This window comes from Heloderma suspectum, chromosome 10 (assembly GCF_057233095.1).
Source record: "Heloderma suspectum isolate Gila_16-S chromosome 10, 16-S_ref, whole genome shotgun sequence".
NCBI lineage: Eukaryota > Metazoa > Chordata > Lepidosauria > Squamata > Helodermatidae > Heloderma > Heloderma suspectum.
Window position 1 is genome coordinate 3,252,162 of NC_139467.1, and position 22,291 is coordinate 3,274,452.

The 22,291-nt window shown below is 50.4% G+C and overlaps 1 protein-coding gene and 1 long non-coding RNA gene across 2 annotated transcripts; one reads left to right on the forward strand and one right to left on the reverse strand.

The window, feature by feature from the left end:
* Positions 1–864: 864 nt before the first annotated feature.
* Positions 865–12,371, reverse strand: LOC146337467 (uncharacterized). Its single transcript, XM_084814445.1, has 9 exons — positions 12,283–12,371; positions 7,777–7,796; positions 4,796–4,870; positions 4,548–4,702; positions 3,409–3,632; positions 2,607–2,868; positions 2,372–2,518; positions 2,195–2,284; positions 865–1,707 (listed from the first exon to the last, which is right to left on the reverse strand). Exons 1-9 carry the CDS (start codon positions 12,369–12,371, stop codon positions 1,591–1,593), a joined length of 1,179 nt encoding a protein of 392 aa, XP_084670571.1. The 3' UTR covers positions 865–1,590.
* A 910-nt stretch (positions 12,372–13,281) lies between these two features.
* On the forward strand, positions 13,282–22,009 carry LOC146337468 (uncharacterized). The gene is made up of 3 exons (XR_014784907.1): positions 13,282–13,662; positions 13,877–14,098; positions 21,490–22,009. It is a non-coding gene; the product is annotated as an uncharacterized LOC146337468 (long non-coding RNA).
* Positions 22,010–22,291: the final 282 nt, after the last annotated feature.

Below are 22,291 nucleotides of genomic sequence, written 5' to 3' on the forward strand. Positions count from 1 at the left end.
GTTCAACCCTGTAGAATTCTAAACCACGCACGCTAACAGCCTCCTCAAAGTGCAGGCAGACTCTCCCAAACCCCAAGAAAGGCAAGACACGAGATGCAGGGGCCTTTGCTTCCCATTGTTTTATTAAGACATTTGGGACATTTATAAAAGAACAATGTAGACAATAACTTTGGTGGCACTGTATAACAATTAATAAATAGGAAAAAAATAATTCCTGTAATAAAGTTGTAACAAAGTGTGCTTGATCATCAAGAACAGCTAGCAAAGAACAAATAAGTTATTTTAGTAGCTTATAAGTATATTCACAGTCTTTGAAACAAGAGGTTATTTTGTACAAAATATTGAATTTACTGGGCATGCGCCATCTGGGTGCACTCTATTTCAATGGCGCATGCTCAGGAAATTTGTGCCTTCTGGAAATAAATTAGAAATAAATTATAATGTCTCTCTCTCTCTCTCTTTCCTCTCTCTCTCTCTCTCTGAAACCTCCTGTCTCCTGGCACCGGCTACAGTCCACAATGCAGTTTCACCTGGGTAACCCTATTTTAAAAGGACTTCTCTGTGTAAGATTGTGAGTTGCTGCCAGAACAAATTAGAATATCTCAGCTGCTCTGTTTTGCTCCACAGCTGCCTGATCCACGAAGGGGCTGTGTCAGAATCCTCGGATTTTAAGTCAAAACCAGCGTAAATTCTGATTTTGTTTCTGGTATAATTTTGGTGGCATTGCTGCAGTGTGCGCAAAACCAAGTCCTTCCAGCAGGGGGCAGCCTCGCTTGTCTGTTCCAAGAGATTAAGCTCCCATACTTAACAATTCTCTCTTTTAAAAATAATAGCCATTCCAGCAAACAGACGCTGATGCATGAATAAATAACAGTTTTATGAATACAATCCACTTTAAATAATGATTCTCCCCCTCCCTCCCTCTTGAGCTTGTTAATTCCAGACGCAAGGAAATTAAAATAAATTACATAAATAAAACAGCCCTTTTTGTAATAGCGTTCCATCATAATATCGCAAGCGCACACTGTTTCTTGAGGCACTTGTGGGGAATGTGTCTCCTGCCAGAGGAGAATTGCGTCTTGACGGTAAATGTTATGCAACAGGCTTCTGGGACTGGTGAAAAGCTTCTAGTAAGTATGTTGCACGAGACCGTGAGTCCGATTCGCTCGCTGTGCATGGCTCTTTGGGGGCTGTAGCACGGAAGACACCAATAAGGTCAGAGACCCACAAAACCGTCAGTCTTTCACCAGCCTCAGGAGGATCCGCTTCGGAGGCCAAAGCTCAGCTCTGAATCGGGCTTCTCCAACCTCCAGATGTGTTGGATTACAAATCCCATCACCCCCAGCATGGCCATTGGAGGATGATGGGCATTGTACCTGAACACACCTGGAAGGCAGCAGGGAAGGCTGCATGAAGCATGTGGCTGGAGATTGCGCCTTCCCCCAGTTTGCTTGGAGGAGAATTTGGGGGCGCCAAGATCTTCGCTGGATGAATGCGGCTGGAGGATTTTCTGCTCGTCATCCGAGTGCTGCTCTTTGGGTCAGTGGGAAAGGGGGCGGCTAGGTCTTCGTGTGGCGCCATTGATGGGCCTCAGCTGGAGGGCTGGGGGTGGCGATGGTAGCTGTGGTGGCTGACGTGACTGATGTCCTCCTTCAGCAGACGGACGAGATTGAGGCCTACGGCTGCCTCGAGACACTTTGGAGACTGCTGAAATGGAGAAAGAGAGCGAACATAAGCAGTTGCATATTGGGCCAACATGTGATCTAGCCCAGCGTACTGTCTCCAATGGAGGGAAACTAGGAGCCCCCAGAAAATGGGAAAAGCAGGATGTGATGGAGATAGGAGACACCCTGTGGTGTTTCTTCCCATTGTCAGTCCGCCGGCGACTGCTAGACGCTGAACATGGAGGTCCCATGTCTAACAACCAGGACTTGCAGCCAATCTATGAGTGTATCCAATCCCCCTTTGAAGTCCCTTATGATGGTGGCCCATGGGGCATCCCGTGGCAATGATTTCATACGATCCATGAATTGGCCACACAGGCCCTTTAAGCACGCACCCTACTTTATAGCAAGGGGGCTCCAGAAATCGATGCAGCAAGTCACTTTGGTGGTCTTATTTACGAGGCTGAGCAAAGACGAGGTCTCCCTGAAATGAAACCAGACTGGCTTCTGGCTGCCTGGGCCTCACTCACCTCTGCATTGCTGGTGTTGAATTTCTGGAACTGCTCCTTAAACTCCTGGAGGTAACCAGATGCCTTGTGGTGTGAAGGCTTCAGGTGTACCTGAATGAGAGAGGAGAGACCAGGCTACAACCTTCTCTTCCCTTCAGGTCCCAGGAGGCGTTCCCCTGCACGGAGACTCTTACTCACACAGGCCGAGAGGGCATTCCTGAGGGGCATCAAGAACCCCAGCACCTGGGAGACATCTCTGGACAAGGCGGGCTCGCTCTGGTTCTGCAGGACAGAGATGGCCAGCACTACCTCCATCTCCACCGCCTCCAGCTTCTCCCATTTCTGCTGAAAGAGGAGTCAGGACAAGGCGATCAGGGGCATGGCCGTGGCTGGTGGGCGCTGTTCTGCGTGGCTGGGAGTGCTCCCGCGTCACTCGGGGCTTTGGCTGAGGCAGCTCTGTGCACATCCCGGCGACGGCGTCCCGGCGACGGCGTCCCGGCGACGGCGTCCCGGCGACGGCGTCCCGGCGACGGCGTCCCGGCGACGGCGTCCCGGCGACGGCGTCCCGGCAGCGGTGCAGGAGTGGTTTCCAGGCCCGTGTTCTCACAGCCACCGTGGGGCCCAAGTCATTTCCGAGGTGGTCGGGTGCTTCTGAGCCAGGAGCCCCCCGCTGTGAGGGGCTGGGGTGCGCCTGGCTGAGGGTACCGGACTCGGGCTCCCAGAGGTCAGGTGCCGACGCCTCACCTCCTGGGCCACCCGCCCTTGGCTTTTGCTACTTCCCTCTGAGACGTTCCCCTCTTCCCAGGCAACTGGTGGCAGATGGCTGTTCATGGTGGTCGCCCCCGTTTCAGAAGTTTTATGGCAGAGCTGCAGCTCCTCAGGGCCAGTCCCAATGCAAACCCTCTGCGCTCCCCCAGAAGGCAACTCCTCCTCCCTACCCTGACCCCCTTGCTGTCTGAATGTGCCTGCCATGCATTTCAGCCGTCCCCACACTGGTGCCTTCAGATGTGTCGGACTACAACTGCCATCATCCCCAGCCAAACAGTTGGTGGTTTCATGGCTTCTGTGCAGTTTTCCCCAGCACCCCCCCAGATAGGCTAGACTACAAGTCCCAGCATCCCCAGCCAACTGTGCAGGGAGTTGTAGTCCAACCCATCTGGAGGGCACCAGGCTGGGGAAGGCTGCCAAAGGCCATCCAGGTGACCGCCCCTCAAATGCAGGGTTGTCCCCCTCACTGGGTGCTATGGGCCGAGCTGGGGCTCACGGGAAGCTTCCCCTTTCCTGACACGCCCAAGGAAAATGGGCTCCTTCCACCCCCTTTCCTCCCCACCCCCGTGCCAATCAATTTTAGGCAAGTCGTGGCACTCACCGTCAGTTTGTTCAGTTTGTCTTTGGGTCCTCGGAGATGCTTGCTGGAGCAGTTGTGCCAGGGCGCCACCCTGTTCATCCTGAGTTCCTCCTTGAATGAAGTGGGAAGAGGCAAAAAATGGGAAGGCAAAGTTGATTGCATGCTTAAGAAGAGCCCTGCTGGATCAGACCAAGCGGGGTCCATCTTGTCCAGCATTCTGTTCACACAGTGGCCAGCCAGCTGTCGACCAGGAACCCACAAGCAGGGCGTGAGTGCACTCGCACCAATGCACTTTAATGCCAACGCACACTTGTGCTGATGTGCATTAACGCTAATTCAAACTAGTGCTGATGCGCATTAGCACTAATGCGCACTTGTGCAAATGGAATGAAATTCTTGAACATCCGTAACCCCCTTCCCTGATACTGGAAAGAAGCATCGCCAACCAGTGGAGGCGGGTGGCTGCAATGGCAGGGGGCTGGTGCATCCACTCCAGGTTCAGTCAGCACCAGTCAGAACTCTAAAGGAGCTTTCCAAGGTGCTTCCCTTGGGCTTTTTTTTCCCCTGAGGAGGGGAACAACAGCCTGGTGGGGGATTTCTGAGTGCGGAACGGGCTGAGCACCCCAACCCTCCAGCTGCTCCTTCACCCGGAATTGCAGCCTCCTCAGGTTGCTTTTCATTAAAAAAAGGAAAAGGGATTTAATGTGTCATCTCCCCTTCAGCCAAATAGTCCTTTACTTTAGCTGTTATTACGGGCACCATCTCATGCATGCTTGGGCAGAAAAAAGTCCTGCAGCTCCCAGCATTCCTCAGGCAGCATGGCCGGAGAGTCTTTTGCATAGACAATTTCTGTCTGGCCGTCCAGCCCCCAAAGAGCCCCAAGGCGGCTTCCAGATTGGACATGCCTTCCCCAGCCTGGTGTATTGGACTACAACACCCATCATTCCCAGCCAACATGGCTGGCCAGGGTCAAGGATGCTGTCCCAGACCATATCTCAGGGTACTTAGGCAGGTCCGTCTACTTACATATTTGTTCCTGAGGGCTTTGAAGGCGGCATCGTGATCAAGTGGATTTTGGTAAATGGCGAGGTAACAGCGCTTTGCCGGAGCCGCATTGGCGCTGTGGCTCTCCAGGAGCATCATCATGGCAACGGCAGGCAGCAGGAAGAGCTTTACAGCGGCTGAATCAGAAAGGATTGGGGGGAAATAACAATAATGTTCTCCCTGTCATGACATCCCCCCCTGCAGAATTCCGGATAGCATCGAAGCTGAACATCTGCATTGTTCCAACACGTTGACGATGACGCTTGTGCCGCTCCCCGTGGGATTACGGCGTTTCTGCTGTCTTGCTGAAGGCGAGCCGAGAAGCAGAGCACTGCTGGATCAGGCCATCTCATCTAGCCACCTTTTCCCAACAGCCCACAGCTTCTGAGATGCCAGTGAGGCCTCAGTGCCCCAACCTTCCTGCCCCCACTGCCCCCACTCCAAGAGCCGACTGCGTTCAGCAGGAGTGGGCCTCCGCTGCTGCTTTCTGTTCTCCTGATGCTTGGAAAGGGCTCAGCATTTTTCACTGCTGTAAGCTGCCTGCCCCAAAGTTCTCAGAGGGCTGGGAGGTAAGAGGGTAAAATACAGGAATAAGAGGGGTGCTTGTGGCTACAGCCTGGGCATGAGCCAGAACACCTACATCAGGGGTGCAGAACTTCAGGCCCTGGGGCCAAATCCAGCCACCTGGGGTCCCTATCCAGCCATGACCTAAATGGAACCTCTGTGTTCAGCCAAATCTGCCTGCCAGTACTGGATGCTGGGGGCAGACGGCAAGAGCAGGCCATTGCCTTGTTTGTCAGGCTGGCTGCTGATGGGAACCGAGTGCTGGCTCGGACTGACTTTATCTGATCCTAGATGGCTGCCCTTCTCCTCTTAGCAGAAATTACACTGAGGAAGTCCTCTCCTCCTACAGCCTTGCATGTTCCCTGCCCTTTGATGATGGAATTTAAAAGGGAATGGCTACCCATGTGTTGGCTTTGGGCACCTTGTGACGGTGCCAGGGTGGTGGTGGTGGGGCGGCCCAAGCATTTCACCAGTGCTTTCCCGCCCCCTTGCCAAAGCAATTCCGTGCAGAGGCAGGAGCTGAGATGCAAATACATATGCTTCCTAATTACATGCGCATCAGATTTCCCTCCTGTTTGCATCTCTAGGTTTATAGTTCCTGAAAGGGCATTAATCGGTGTCATTATAGAATCACACACCATTTCACTGCGGTGCCCTGAGACAGACTATTTGGCTTTGTTCGGTATTCTAAAGCAGACTTCCCCAGCCTGGCACCCTCCGAATATGTTGGACGGCAATTCCCATCACCCAGTGTGGCTGGGCATGATGGGAGTTGTAGTCCAACACATCCGGAGCATGCCACGTTGGGGAAGTTGGTTCTAAAGCAATGCTGGGACACCTCTAGGTAACCTTCCTTCCCACTACAGAAGGGTTGACAGGATCCTAATCTCTCTGTTGTGGCTTGGTAATTAAACATTTTGCCCGGTGTTTCTTGCATCTTAAACAGCATAATCTTGAAAAAAAGTGGGTGGGTGGGGGATGTTTGGGTCAAACCTCAGCATAATCCAGTCTGCACAAATGCGGCAAAGGGACAAAATCTTCGTCGCTGCTAATTAATACCGAGTGAGTGGGTTGGCTTTGCTCACCTTCGGCGTGCTAATGAAATTGGCAGCGTGTCTTGCATTGTTGCTGTGTTTAATGGAGCTTGGCGGACATTTCGATAATGGAAAGGAAAAAAAGAGAGGGAAGGCATGTGGGTGTTTGGGCGAATGCCTATCTGATGAATTGTTTGAAGCCCAGGGCAGGCCATCTGCTCAGCCGTGTGGCTCTGTGGCCATAAGAGGCGAAGCTGGGAGTGCCCGTCAACCAGGGTCACCTTGGCCGGGGGATCTTTCAGGCGCGCGTCTGATTTCTGCTGCATAGGAAGTACCATTCCACCAGCTTGTTGGCCTTTCTAATTCCTCTGTAGTTACTTGGAGTCATGGAGGTGAGGCAGAAACTAAGCTTCCCCATGGACGTCTTTTGAAGATGCACTTAGAAAGGCCGATGCCAGGCACGGATGGAGTCATCGCAAAGCGATTCTACCATGTGCAGTTTGCAAGGCCACTGTGTGAGCAGAATGCTGGGCAAGATGGACCCATGTCTGATCCAGCAGGGCCCTCCTGATGTTCTTATATAGCAGCCTTCCCCACCCTTGGGCCCATCAGATGTGTTGGACTACAACTCCCAGAATTCCCCGGCCAGCTATGATGGATGTTTCAGTCCAACACATCTGGGGGGCCCCAGCTTGAGGAAGGCTGGTGCAGTTAGAGCTGGTGGTACTATTTATTTACCCCATCAGACCACACCCTGGTAAAGAAGGACCTATCTCTGGGTCAGTAAATACCAGCTCTGGCCACAAGGGGGTGCCTCACAGTTACTTCATCATGTCCCGAAACAACAGAAGAGAGGCAGCTGTGACTCTCCAGATGTTGGTGGACTCTAACATCTCTCATCAGCCCCTGCCAGCATGGTCAGGGATTATGGGAGTTACAGTCCATCAACTTTGGGGTGGCGGGGGGGAGACAAGTTCCTCACCTGTGCAAGGAGCAACCACAGAAGAGTGACAGAGATGAGCAATTTTCCCCATTTAAAAACAGCGTGTTTGTAAATCCATGGAAGAGGACAACCAGGGAGGGGGGAAGGGGGCAAGCAGGGCTGGAAATAGACCACCTCCATCTCCCTAAAGCTATGAACGTAAGAGCCTTCCCCAACCGGTTGCCTTCCAAATGTATTGGACTGCAACTCCCATAATCCCCAGCCCAGCCACACTGCCTTTGGATGATGTGATTTGTAGTCCAACACATCTGCAAGGCACCCAGTTGGGGAGGGCTGAGCTACAAATTCCACTAAACAACTCCATTATCTCCCTCAATCCCTTTAACAGCAGGACATTTTCTCCTCTGATTTTCAGCCTGAAATTCACTTTCTTACAAGAGAAAGCCCATGGCACCTTGTCCAGGGGCTTTTTTAGTGACAAGGAAGAATAATAGCTCTCCGCTTCCTTTATGACAGCCCTTTAAAATCTGAAGAGTATCATTAAACAGCCTCAGCGCATAATCTTCCTTCCCCGACGCTGAACATAGGCGGCAAGTTCCCTCTGCCTTTCTTCTGAACAGCTTGTATGATAAACGCTAGATCCTCTTGGACGCTCTCCTCTGACCTGTACCAGACTTATTGCCAATGTTCCTAAAACACAGCACATAAAAATGCATGCAGGTGCCAGCTGTGAACTGCCAGAGAGGGTGGCCATCTTAGCGGGTGCATCCTAGACAGAATGTTACTGCAGCTAATCCAAATCCCAGGGGTGCTGACCACCTTTTGAAAAAGCATTTGGACGTGTTGGTTACTTATGTCCTGTTTAGTTTTTACTGTGATATTCTAGGGAGGGTGATGAAGTGGGATAAGAGAGAGTTGGCAACCTCGAGTCAGATCAGGAGCTCTTGTCTTGTTTCTTTTTCTTTATCCTGGATATTCCCTATATATAAAATGGCTCCTAAAGGACCAGAGACAGCCAGCCAAGGTGTGTGGGTTGAAATACTCTGGAATTTATTGTTCCTGCAGATGTGGGTTAGATTATTAGCCTGCAGGGACTCATTCTTATCTTTGTACAGCCCCTAGCTATTTAAGGCCCTTGAAGAAATATTATGTATTATTATGCAATTAATATTTCAAGAACTGTTATCTTGCGATCAACCACTCCGAGAGATAAACGCCTACAAATTCTGACTGTGTAAACCAGCTCACGTTAAGGAAGGAAGAAGCAAGTGAGTGCACTCCGCTTTTTAAAGTATACCCGCCTCCTCTCCCACTCCGGTCCTGCACTTAGATGCATGTTATCAGAGCAAGGCTGGCTCTCTCCGGATTAGGGAATGGTGAGTCAAGAGCCCTGGATGGGAGCTGCCCACTCACCTTTAACTCATTTCAGGTTCACCCCTTGGCTGAGGAGTCAAGCTGAACTTAAAAGTGAGCTCAGCCTCAATGTATTTTAATTCTAAACCTGTTTTCTGAGGTGTACTCTGCCTTTAAACCTGTTATGTATTCTGGGGCGGGGTGGTGGAACTGTGAGTTAGTTATTGTTTTGAAGCTTGGCTGCTTGCTTAGGGTGACCCTTCTACTTGCAAAACCTGCACTCAGCATCTTTGAATCTGCACAGAGAGCGCTGATGTGGTCCTCCACAGCCTGAGCAGGAACAGGTAAGCCAGGGCCTATCTGCAGGTTTTATGCATCTCTTGTGTTTTGTTGACCTTGCTGCCCAGAATTCTCAGCCCGCTTGCTCCGGATGGCATTTACATCAATCCAGCCAGGATGTTCAGGCCTGGGTCATACAGTGCCCAGCCCCCTTCAAGCTGGCATGTTGAACCTCTTTCAGCCTGAAGGCCAAATGAAATTCCTGAGGAGCTCTTGGGGGGCCGCATTCCAGCGGCCGGTGGGGCCAAAGGCCATAAGTCCAAAATACCCCCAATGCCAGCGTATTTCAGCTTAATGCTGTTATTACCGATAACACAGCCGTAGGAGAGGCGTCACAGCCTTTTATGATGGGGAAAAACACAGGCAAAAATAGGGAACCAACAAACGATTGGTGGTCGGGGGGGGGGCAGGAAAGGGGGTGTGGCCATCTGGGGAACCTCAGAGGGCTGGATTGCAACCCCAGGCAGCCTGGATTTGGCCCGAGGGCCTGAGGTTTTGCTGCCTTGCCCCTTAAGTACTTCCTGACAGCAGGACTGATTATAAACCAGGGCCCCGTTGCTTCCTTGGGATTCTTTCTGTTTGTCCCTTGGAAGCTACCAGCTAAGCTGCATCCGTCATCTGCCCCCCTTTCCACTGGATACATGATTCAAAGGGGACACAGCCTTCCACACGATGGTGACATGTATTATATCCTATTTCAAATAATAATTATTTCCAAAATTGCATCTCTCTGTATAAATTAGCATATGTAAATCAATGTCTCCTTTTGTCCTCTTTTTTGGTGATGCTGTCCCTCTTTGGGGGCAATTCAGAAGTGGCCATCCTACTGCTATAGCCTTGATCAGCCTGATCCTAAACCTCTTTCCTTGGAAGTAAGGCCCATTCATTTCAGTGGAATTTACTTCCAGGTAAGTGCCCCTTGACTTGCAGGTGCATTGATGCTAACGGAGCAACACTCCAGGCCTCTAGGTAATCTGGGAAATGGCTAATTGTACCATTACTGCAGTGAGGAAAAACTCTGATAAATAAAATACTGGAAGGAATGACAGGTTTTGAGCAGCGCCGGAAGATAATTACCTTGACTCCACAGCCCTTCCTAACCAAAATCATTTGTCACTGTTTAGGGCTTCAATTATTTCTCTGTAACTACATTTGCATTGGGAAGTTGAGTAATTGGCCAATTAGCATGAGGTTGAAAGGGGTTTGGTCCATGAGCTGGGGGTGCAGTGGCAAGAAATGGGGCTTGGAGATGCAGCAGGATTTGTTGAGCTGACCCCTGAGTGCCTTTGTGAAAGGTCGTCCAACTTATTTTTAAGGAGCACAGAAACTGTCAGGTGCAAGAACTTGCTGGGTATGATCATACCTCACTGTACAGTATGTGAACGTTTCCTCCCAGTAGAGGCGCTGAGGTGAGGAACCCCTTTCATCCTGGGGCCAAATTCTGTTTTGGAGATGCTCTTGGGGGCCACATTCCAGGGATGGGCAGGGCCAAATGCAAAAGGAGCCAAAGTACAAAAAACTCTGCATATTTTCGCTTACGTCTCTTTCTGCCAGTAACGAAGCCTTAGGGGAGGCATTTCAACCTTTTAGAATGGGGAAAAAGCCTGCAGAAATGCTGCTCATGGGGAAGTGGGTGGGGCCAGGGGAAGGAGCGGGGCTGTCTGTGTTGCAGTTTCAGTCCTCCCATCAATGCATGTGAATGCCAGAAAAAGCTGCACCAGCCGAAGTTCCGCCTGTCTCCGGCTGCTTAGAAGGCACACGGGCTAGATCTACGCTACTGCTTTATAGCAGTATCAAAGTGCGCTGATGACTGTTGGGGCAGATGGCACATTCTGTCTACTGCGATCGTAGTGTCGTTTCCTGCTTTTTATTCCACATTATCTAAAATACCACAGCAAATGTCATTGTGTGTCCTACGAAGTATAAATGCACAAGAGGGATATAATGTTACCATGATGGGATCATAATGATATGACACAAGGTGTCTATCTGGCCATACTCCCTGTTAGGAATGAGCCTTTCCTGCACCGTTCTCCTTTTGCCCCGTCCTAGTCGATTACTTGAATGAGTTTTAGACAATTAATTAAATCGATTAAAATCCGCATACCTCTGCATATGCCCCCCCATATAATTCTAAAGGAAACAGCATGCCTCTTTGTTTTGGAATGATGCATACCTCTGCCCCAAGACATCGCATCTTCAAAGAGGCATTTGGGGCTCTCTTTCTTTTAGGAGAAGGCTTGCTCATGGCCTTTCATAAGCCCACTGTATTCAGGGTGGGGGGATGTGTGGCCCTCCAGATGTGGTTAAACTATGACTCCCATCAGCCCTTGCCAGCATAGCCAATGGTGAGGGTTGATGGGAGTTGCAACCCAACCACGTTTGGACAGCCACACCGTCCCCAGCCCTGATGTAAAATAATCTTAGTTTTGAGCTCCTGACCAATTAAATGAGGGCATCTAGTTTTAGTTGATGGAAATGTACTTGGATTGATTCATCCAACCAATGAATCCACCCAGCACTGAAGCCCAGTGCAATCCTTTTCTATCTCCATGCCCAGAACTGACGGTAGCTTCACACATCCTTCTTCCCATGTCTCCTGAGGGAAAGGAAACAGCGCCCAGGCTGCCTGGGGATGGAGAAGTGATGCCTTTCTCCAGCCTTCCCCAACCTGCCCCCCTAGATGTATTGGACTACAACTCCCAAAGTCTGGGAGTTGTAGTCCAATACATCTGGAGGCCCCCGGTTGGGGAAGGCTTCCTTACTCCTGGGGGATGGAAACTTTCCCCAGCATCCAACCACCATTTCTGGGTGGCAGCAGGAGTGCTCTCTAGCTTCCAGGGGCCAGGAGATGTTATTGGGAGGGTGGGACCAGGGAGGCCCTTGAGGGGGCCAGGGAGGCCCTTGAGGGGGCCAGGAGGCTGCTGGGTGGCTGCCGAGGCTGCCTTCCAAGCTGATTGCTTCGGATGGCAACTTACACCTCACCGAAAAAGAGGACCCAGGAGGGACAGATTTGCATTGACTTTGTGTCTGCTAATTTAGATCTCTAGATGCCAGTTTTGAAATCGTGACTCTCGTTTCACCATGCAGTGCATCCCCCCGCTCTAGTGGGAGACCCTGTGCCCAGGTCAGCTGTTTGCCTGCTCAGTCTGCTACTGGGCTACTGGGGTGGACTACTTCAAAGCCCTGCTCTGCTCTCCCCTTCTTGTGGTTCTGAGTCTTTAAATCGGACTTTAAACTGGACACCCTTCAAAGAGAGGATGCCTTCCAATCAGGACTGTGCTCTGACAGCCCTTCAAACAGAGGACTGTTTTCTGTATGTAGGACACATTTATTTATTCATCTTTATTTGATTTGTCCCCTGCCTTTCTACCAAGAAAATGGCACTCAAGGCAGCTATATGGCCAGCTTCTGAGATCTCTGGTCCCATAATTTCCCATAATTTCCTCACAAAACTGCCAAAGTGCTTAGAAAATTCAAAGACCTTTGGAAGAACCCGGATTTCAAATCTCCTGGTAATGGGTCATCTGGTGTGGTTGCTAGCAAAGAGGTGTAGGAGACAGACGGTTCCATGGAGCCGGAACTGGGAGGCCCTCCTGACCACCCCAGGATTAAACCTTATCCCGGATCATCACAGGCCTAGTTCTCACTAAAATGGTAAATCTCTGTCTGGCCTGTACCACCTCAGACTGCTGACATGATGACTGAATGCCCTGCTGCACAAATTCCCTGCATGCCAAGGGAAAAGAGTTGGCTGGAATAACTGTTCCCCCTGACATGCTAGCTTTCTGTGTGCAGGGAATTCTTTTGTATGGAGAATTCAAGTATGTGCCAGCTTCCACCTGAATAGGTACAGCCCAGATACAGGCTTGCCACCCTCATGACAACTAGGCCCTTGACCAGCGGAATCCCTACATGGGCCCATTAAGGGTGGGATGGAAACTGTTTGGGCCCTCTGTGCACCTTACTGGTTCCACATCTTCCCGTTGGTTCTTCCATCTTTTGGGAGAAGGAAAGATGTTGCCCCAAAGGACCCAGTGCCCTCTTAGAGGGGGGGCAACCCAAGCTCTGTCCCAGGAAGTCCCATCTTCATGGCTGAGCCGTTGTGGCAAAGAAGAAAGGCTTTTCGGTTCATACCTGTGTTGTTGACCATCATGTCTCCTGCAAGGTCTCTCTGGTTCCTTCCTGATCAAATGAGGCTTCTCCGTCACCTGGAGGTGCTTTGTCTGTCCTGGCTCCTCCATGGGCCCTATTTTTATACCACTTCCTGCGCTTTCCATTTGTAAAATAAAAAGAAAATGGATCCTGAATTGGGGATATACCAGCGGAGTGGGAAACTTTCCCGCCATGAGATTTGGAAAGTGAGCCCAGGAAAATGAAAACTGACAGGTGTGGTGGCACTTCGTCAGGAATCTGGGAGGGATTCCTCGGTGCTGATATGCTCCTGGAGGGTGATGTCATGCTTACAGTGTGAAACGTGTTTGCCCTGGGCCAGAGGAGGCGGCGGAGGAGGCAGCTCCTGTTGTTCAGGGCACTCGACTTCCGCACCTTCTCAGCAGAAGCAGCGATGCCTGGCCAAGGGGGGCTGGGAGGCCACTGGTGTCCACCCTTTCCGGAGCCTGGGCGTGGGGCTTTTTTGCCTTTTGTTCTTGCTCTAGGAGAAAAGGTATCAAGGTGCAGAGGCGTGTGGGCGCACAAGGCTTGTTCCTGTTTGTGGCTTTCTTGTTTTCACTTTTTGAGGAGACGAGATTGTGGAACTTCTTTGCCTGTGGTGGAGGTCAGTGGAGGTGGAAGAAGATGCCACAAGCTCTGGTCGTGGGACGTGTGCTCCATGATGAAGCAATGAAGAACTGAACAGATTTGGGTTAGATTCCCCCCCCCCCATTTTGTCTGTTTTCTTTCCCACTTGTCCCTCCCTTCTTTCATGGGGATTTTAGATTAGTCTGTGTCTTTCTTTCTTTCTTTCTTTCTTTCTTTCTTTCTTTCTTTCTTTCTTTCTTTCTTTTCCCCCTCCTGATTTTAGATTTTTAAAGTCTTGCTTCCTTCTGAAATGGAGCACTCTGCTTCTCTTATTGTAGCCAGGCAGGCAGAGCAACACATTGAGTTGTTCCCCGCCCACGGTCAGGCACACTCAAGGCCAGTCAAGTTATTCTGGCGCCAGAAGGAGAACATCACACGGGCACTTCTCCCCGCCCGCCCCGGGCCCTGGCAGCAAAAGTACAACGCGAATTAATCAGTGAGCCATTTGCTGCCCTTTCATGGAAGCTGTGCCATGGATAAAAGGAATGCCTGGGATATCGGTAAAATATTCCTAGAAAGATTGTATTGACATACATAGCTTAACAGTTTCTCCAACGTGGCTGAAGGGTGGCTGTTGTTTTGGGCATGAGCGAACTGCCAGATCATGAACTCTTTTCTCCGTGCAGAAATGACACCCTTGTGGAGTTTGGGGGGTCTCTCTTTCTGCCACCCTGTCACATCTGGTTACATTGGGGGAGCATTCCAGTTTACCAATCAGGCAATTTTTCCGCCTCTTGGGGTCGAAGCAGAGATTTGAATCCATGTTAATGACTGTGACTACGGAGTCAGCTGTGGTAATTATTCTGGATTAATCAAGGTGGGAAGCAGGGTGGCATCTGTGCACTTCTTTCATTTGTATTCCCCCTCCCCGCTTCCTCCAAGGGGCTCAGAACAACCTTGTGAGGTTGGTTAGGCTGAGAAGAAAGAGTGATCAGCAAAGTGAAGTAGAGGAACAGATAAAGGCAGGAATAGGTGTCTCAATGGTGCCTCAAAACTCTTAATGGATTGGCTTTAGTGTGGGGGGTGTGGGGTAGGAACCATTTGGGCTCCCACTTGAGGCAGTAAAATGTCTTGAGCCGGCGCTGAGAGTGACATAATGGCAATGGCGATCTGGAATTTCCACAAACGTTCTAACTGCTCCGACTGAAGGAATGGGATCAAAGTAGTCAGTGGCTTGAGAAGCAGTGACCTGAGGGGGAAGATGGGTGGAGGAGATATGGAGGGGGCACTGAGAAAGACCGGCTGGGTGGAAAACTCACAGAGTCTGAGACAAGGTAATACGGTGACAGGAGGGGTTCTGTGCTGTGGACAAAGGGGGAAGGCAGGAGACTCTGGGCTTCTTCACATGGACCTTTTATCCTGCTACTGAGACTGCTCACTCACGGAAGTTTGCGGGCCCTTTAGTTGACGTTGTGAACCTCCAGGGCGCCTCCTGCACTAAATGACCTTTATTCCATTTTTAAATAGGTTGGAGATAACAAGCATCTCTACACCAGCCTAAAATGCCGCATTTAAAAGGGGGCATTCTGCTTCCGTTTTAAATGCAGGATCACAATGGACTCCCTTTACATGCGCTTTCTTCCCCCCCTCCCCTTTCCCCCTCCTTCTCCCCCTTATCTGAGTCTACCATATGTTTCACCGATCTCGCTCCTCTTCTTGCAGCTTTTCCTTTCTCACGGAGGGAACTCAAGCAGAACACAAGCAGGGTAATTTGATAGCTCATTATCTCCAATCTATTTAAACATGTTTAAATAGAATGATCGCGCTTGTGTTCTGCTTGAGCAAGAAGAGGCAAGATCAACGAAACCTATGGAAGACTCAGAGAAGGGGGAGGAGGGGAGAAGGGGAAGGGGAAAAGGATGCACGTGTAAAGGGCGTCCATTGTGATCCTGAATTTAAAATGGAAGCAGAAAGCCTCCTTTTCCATGCGGGGTTTTTGGCTGGTGGAGCGATGCTCTCAGGCGGGAGGCCCAGGAGCCCATGAAGCTGGCACCCCATAGAGGCAGTGGGGCAGCACTGCAGGGGACATTTCTGTTTCTGTCTGAACTAACGGATGGACTGCATGAGCCACCGCCCTCTCCGCCAGACCCTGTTCCCCGCTCTCCAGAACGGGGGAGCTGTGTATTTCCATCAACCCTTCTTGGTCTCTCTCACACACAGACACACTGTTGCATGTGTCTTGCTGTACCACTGATTTTTAAAAAACTTTTAACCTTCTTGGTGTTAATGTATTTTGAGTGTATGATTCTCATTCTCCTGGTGTATGATTTAAATTCATAGCACTTCTTCTTTAATTAAAAGAAAATTGCTGTCAGGAATCTTGTCTGGGCTGTCTGACTTCCTTAGCTTTGGAGGGTATCAGGTTTTCCTCCAGGATCAGAGTTCAGCACTAAAAGATCCATCATGTGTGTGCGCGGTTTAGCTGGAAGTCATACGTGCGCCTGTCTCCATGGGATTCAGATCATGTAATGTAGCAGATTAATAACAGTGACCCACTTTACAGATGCTCATTTTGGGGATTGCTAACATCTGTTAAGCATTTTTGAGTGTATCTTGTTCTCTCTCTCTCTCTCTCTCTCTCTGTGTGTGTGTGTGTGTGTGTGTGTGTCTTGTTTTGGATTTTCATCCAGCAGACACTGGTTGACTTGGCACAAGTTAGTGCAACTGAGGCTTTTCTCATGTCATCACTCAGTCATGGGATTTTACTGGGGTTACAGACATCATTGACTTCCAGTGGCAACCCTCTTGTGTTTTCCCATGGTCTTTTCTATCTTTTCTTCTTACCGGGAAAAATCTGTTAAAGAAGAAAAAGACAGAATAGCTGCAAAGGCCTTTTGGGGGCTTAGTGCTAGAAATTTTATGGGGAAGGGTGGTCCAGATGTCATCATCTTCCACTTGCAACCCTCTCATGGTTTTCCACTGCTTCTCCCATCTTTTTCCTTACCATGAGAATCCATTCGGGAAAATAAGATGGAATTGCTACCCAGTTCCTTTGAATGGATAGCTCTGGGAGCCCTCTGTCTGGAAGTGCTCTGGTCTCTGGATGGGTCCAGCTGGGATGCCCTCTGGCCAGCCGCTACGGCTAGATAGCTTGTCTTTGGAGTCATGGCCAGCAGCCCCCCCCCCCCCGGTGCTCATAAGGCCAAAGAGGTACGGCGGTCGTGCCACCCCTCGCTTCTGGCCCGTCCACGTGCAGTCCCTCGCCGTCTCACCCGCTCTTCTGCTTCGCCTCATCTTTTCCCTCCCCTGCTATTTCTTCTCATCAAGTCGGAGTGCTCGGGATCGAATTGCTGATCCCAGGGCAGGTCACGCTGCTCGCTCCTTTATGACCATCTCTTGTCAGCATCATTTTCCATCCCAGCCGGCTTTTTGTCTTGGAGCTGTTGAACGGAAATCTTCAAGGAAGCTGTCAGGTGGGTCATTTTCCTCCAGCAATGAAGGTTTATTTAGGCCTCATCAAGGCCAATGAGTGGTACAAATTGTCCTTTTCAACGGGGATGTGGCTGGTGTGTCCGCCTTGAATTCTGTCTCCTCTGCAAGGCCGCTCAACCTTGTGGTTCAGCTCTTGGCCCTAGGGAAGAGGTGTGAGGCTGTGATGGGAATGGGGGGAGCTTTTTGCATCAGGGCCTGGCACGTTGGAGGGTGGGGGGAGTGCTGGAGGAGGAGGAGGAAGAGGAGGAGGCGGCCACCTTGAAAGGACTACTGTCCTTGTGAAAAAGTGAGCAGCTGTTTATGGGCAGCAGTGGACGCTGGGAACACTTGTGTGCTGCCAGCATCTATGCCTTGGCTCCCGGATACCCTCCAGTGTTTCACGGGTGAAGACGGGGGCATGCTTTGTCAGTCCACCCCCTTAGCTGTTACACATCATGGGAAGCTCTTCTTTTTCTGCCTGGTTCTGCAAGAGCCCTGCTCTCCAGCGCTTTAGAAGCCAAGGGTCAGGGGTGGGGTGGGTGGTTGTTTTTTGGTAAAAGATATATTAGGGGGGGAAATCATTACCCTGCAGTTCTGGCAGTTCGAAATATTCTTCTGGAGTGGCAGTCATGTGTGAAATAGAGGACTGTGCAAAGCACTCAATGTCTTAGTGTTCATGCCCGAGTGCGAACCTGCATGTGGACTAGAGATGAGATGCGCCCGTTCCCTGCACAGACATTTATCTTCCAGAGCTGCCATGCTGGCTTGGAATGATGGGGGTTGTAGTCCAACGTATCTGGAAGGTGCCAGGTCGGGGAAGTCTGCTCCTGGGGAGGGAGCTGGGCCGTGGGGAACAACAGAACAGGCATCTCACACACCAATCTGTCTTTCACACGGCATTATTCCCCAAAAGCCAAACCAGGGACAATATCAGGAACAGTGGAGGCTGGTGCCTCTGATGCCAGTGGGGTGCTGCACCGCTCTGGGTTTTAGCCAGAACCAGTGAGAAAACTTGGACAGCTCCTTTAGAGTTCTGACTGAAGCCTGGAGCGGCTGCACCGCTCCACTGGCATCGGAGCCACCAGCCTCCCCTGGCTGGGCTAATGATTTACCGGTGACTGCGAGCAGAAAACGGATAGGCGCGGTGGGGCTGTATGGAGCTTCCTGGGCTGGCTGTTGCACCCTCTCCCTTTCTTCCCAACACATCAATGTGTAAGGAAAGCAATTTGAAACAAGGGCACCCACAGTCTCCCGCATTCTGTCTTTCTACGGAAAGGGGTGCTGTGAACTCGATGGGCTTTCCTCCTGCCGCCCCGGCCTGCTGTCAGTTGGCGGACACGAGTTTCGGAGAGGCGTGAGACGACACCAGGGTGCGGTCTTACCACAGCCGTGGTTGTGAAGTGAACCTGTCTGCTGCGGCTAGTGAGGGCTTCCCCCCAGACACATCTGCTTCCCGGTGGGGCGGCAAAAGGGAAGCAGGTTCTGCCGCAGGAGTTGCAGTGGTGGGTCAGGCAGAAGGGTGCTCACGCTTAGCATTGTCTGTGCTTTCTGACAGCAGCCAGCCAGACGCCTCTGTGGGGAAGACTGCAAGCAAGATGTGATGAGGAGACACCCCCTGTCCCCGTTAATCCCCAGCATCCGGATGTCCAGCTTGTATGGCGAGAGCATGTTTGTGGGAGACAGATCTCTGGGTGGTTTGCAGTAGATCAGCCATGTCAATCAATCAGGGCTGGCACTGCATTCTGGCACCCTCGGGCAGTTGCCGGAGCTCCAGTGCCCAGATGGGCCCCCTTGGAGATCCTCCCCCCAAAACTTGCTCTCTGAGCAGCCCCAAGACACTGCATCTAGCCACCATTTTGATTTCCAGTCATGCCTCCAGCACAGTGTTGCTCCTGGGGCATTCTGGGAAATTAAAATGGCAGCTAGGCCCAGCTTCTTGGCACTGCTCAGAGTCTGCCTGCTGCCCACCAGCACCACCAGGCAAGCCTGCCGGGGCTCACCGGCAGATGAAGGCTCTGCCAGAAGTCGCATTGCCTGGGGTCCCCTGAAACCGAGGGATGGCCCTTTCCCACGTGTTCAGCAACAGCGGCGGCAGCAAAAAGGCTGCGGCCCCCCGCACGCTGACTTGCCTGATCAGTGGGAAAGTTGTGCAGCTCTGAGCCTTGGTGTTCCCCAGCTGTGAAATGGGACTTTGTGCTTAAGAGTGCCAACACAACCTGCAGTTCTTTAAAGTAGCCATTTTGTATACATATACATACACATATTCATCCACACTTCTGCCATAGCTGGCCATGTGCTAATGGCTTTTCTCTCAGCCTCAGTGTTCCTCACCTGTAAAATAGGAGCATTTGACCAGGTTCCTGTGCAACTCTGCTGGCCAGTTTTAGAGGTTTATGTTAGAGTCTCTGAACTGTAGTAACTCAGATGTAAATTTGTACTTGTATATTACCCCTTTATGGCTCATGGGGGTGCAACAGACTCTGCCAATAATAATATAATAGTGTTATTTATTTTATTTAGTACATTTCTAATCTGCCCAATAACTAATGTTCCCTTGGTGGATTGCAACCAGTTTTAGTAACATACATTTTTGGCATAGACAGACAGACAGACAGACAGACAGTAACAAGGGAACTGGCCCCATCACATACACCGTGTATCATGCTGATACATCTAGAACATATTTCAGCAATTTGTCCTGCCAGAAGTATTGCCAAAACTGCCCTTATGGCTGAATTAGGGTTGCGACTCAGTCAGATGTATTTCAGTACTGAATAATAGTATTTTGTAATAACGGTAATAATAACAGTATTTTGTTGTTGATAATTAGGTGGTTAATGAGTTTCACATTCTCAGTCACCTGAATCCATTCCAATCTGGTCTGGATTCAGGCCTGGTTTGGGGAAGGAATTGGCCTTGGTCATCCTGATGGATGACCTTCTTTGGGAGAGAAACAGGGGGAGTGTGACCCTGTTACTGATTCTTGATGTCTCAGCAGCTTTGATACCATTGACCACAGTATCGTCCTGGGCCGCCTCCGTGAGTTGGGAGCTGGAGGCACTGTTTTCTACAGTGGTTCGACTCGTACTTGTGGGGTCAGTTCCAGAGAATGGCATTGGCACCTCAGCCCCCTGGCAGCTGAGCTGTGGGGTGCCACAGGGCACCATCCTGTCCCCAATGTTATTCAATACCTATATGAAGCCGTTGGGAGCGGTCATCAGGAGATTTGGGGCGAGGTGTCACCAGTACACTGATGACACCCAGCTCTGTTTCTCTGTGACCTCTGAATCGGGAGGGGCTGTGCGCATTCTGAACCGGTGCCTGGATGCTGTTATGGCTTGGATGAGGGCTAATAAACTGAAGCTGAATCCCGGGAAGACAGAACCCCTACGGCTGGCAGTCCCCAGGTCCAGGAATTGGTGTGTTTGCCTGTTCTGGATGGGGTTGCGCTCCCTCGGATGGAGCAGATCCATAGTTTGGGGGTGCTCCTGGATCCATCTTTGTCACTGGAGGTCCAGGTGGCCCGGAGCACCCATTACCAACTCCGGCTGGTACGCCAATTTCACCTGTTCCTGGATAGGGACCGCCTAGCATGGCCACGGAGATCCATTCACTGGTAACCTCATAATTAGACTATTGCAATGCGCTCTATGTGGGGCGACCCACGTGTGTGGTTCAGAAGCTGCAGCTAGTGCAGAATGCAGCCGCCAGGGTGCTCACTGGGACACCCAGCTCTGCTCTTCTGTGTTAAAAGAGCTGCACTGGCTGCCTATTAGCTACCGAGCCACGTACACGGTCGTGTTGTTGTCATATGAAGCCCTAAGCAACTTGGGACCAGGATACCTAGCAGACCGCCCTCCCTTGTACATACCCAGGCGACATCTAAGATCTTCAGAGGAGGTCCTGCTGGTCATTCCGAAACGAATGGAATGTCGCCATGAAGAACCTCGACAGCAGGACTTCTCCGTAGCGGCACCTGCCCCCTGGAAAGCCCTCCCTCGTGCAGTTTGGGGGCAGAAAATGGGACATCTTTTAAACGCCTCCAGAAAACACGCCTTTCACCCAGGCTTTCCCTGCTGTAATTAAATTAATCACGCTGCCCTTAGTTTACTGCTCCTTGTGTGGCTTTTAGTGTAATTGGAATTGTTTCTAATTTGCGTTTTTAATATTGTATTTTAAATATGATTTTAATATGTATATGTAAACTGTTTAGGAATTTTATTATATTTAGCAGCACATAAATATTACAAACAAACAAATACAAATAATCCTTTCAACAACCCTGCAAGGTAGTCTGGGCTGAGAGACAGCAAGAGTGCTTCTGAGATGTTGTGTGGTTCCTAAGTCAGACCAGCTCTTGTGCAGTCATTCAGTCTGTGCAAAATGTCACTGAGTCTTTGCATTTGGTTAATAATGATTATTGTGCATGAATATGTTTTATGAGATGTTTTTTCTTTCTTCTTTTTTCTTCCCCTATGAGGAGAGACTGAAAGAACTGGGCATGTTTAGCCTTGAGAAGAGAAGACTGAGGGGAGGTAGGATAGCGCTCTTCAAGGACTTGAACGGCTGCCACAGAGAGGAAGGCCAGCATCTCTTCTCGATCATCCCAGAGTGCAGCACACGGAATCATGGACTCAAGCGACAGGAAGCCAGATTCCGGCTGAACATCAGAAAAACCTTCCTGACTGTTAGAGCAATACGACAATGGGACCAATTACCTGGGGAGGCGGTGGGCTCTCCCACACTGGAAGCGTTCAAGATGAGGCTGGACAGCCACCTGTCAGGGATGCTCTGACTTGGATTCCTGCATTGAGCAGGGGGCTGGACTCAATGGCCTTGTAGGCCCCTTCCAACCCTACTGTTCTATGATTCTATGATTCTTCTTCTCTACCCCTATTCTTGTGGGTTCCCCCCTTTTGTTTTTCGTTTCTTATTGTTGTTGTTTTGTTTCTTATTGTTGTATTTGCAAATAAATAAAAAGCCCTGGCAGTTAAAGCGATATGAAACTGATTCAACTTTGTAGGGTAGACATGGCTTTTGTTAGCCTTTGGTGTGTTACAGGGCTGGGCATTCAAAACAGCTTTGGGTGACATGAGCAGGTTGAAATATATCCTTTTGGCACCTAGGGATGTATGGATGTTGTAAAATCCATTCTGCCTGTGTTTCACGGATTGTCCGGTGCCTTTTGCTCCGTCATCTGCTCATTGATAGAATTGGATTTTTTCTAGTTTCCTGAATTTGTACAAATTCGCATTTGCACACTTTCGTACTCACAAAAAGCA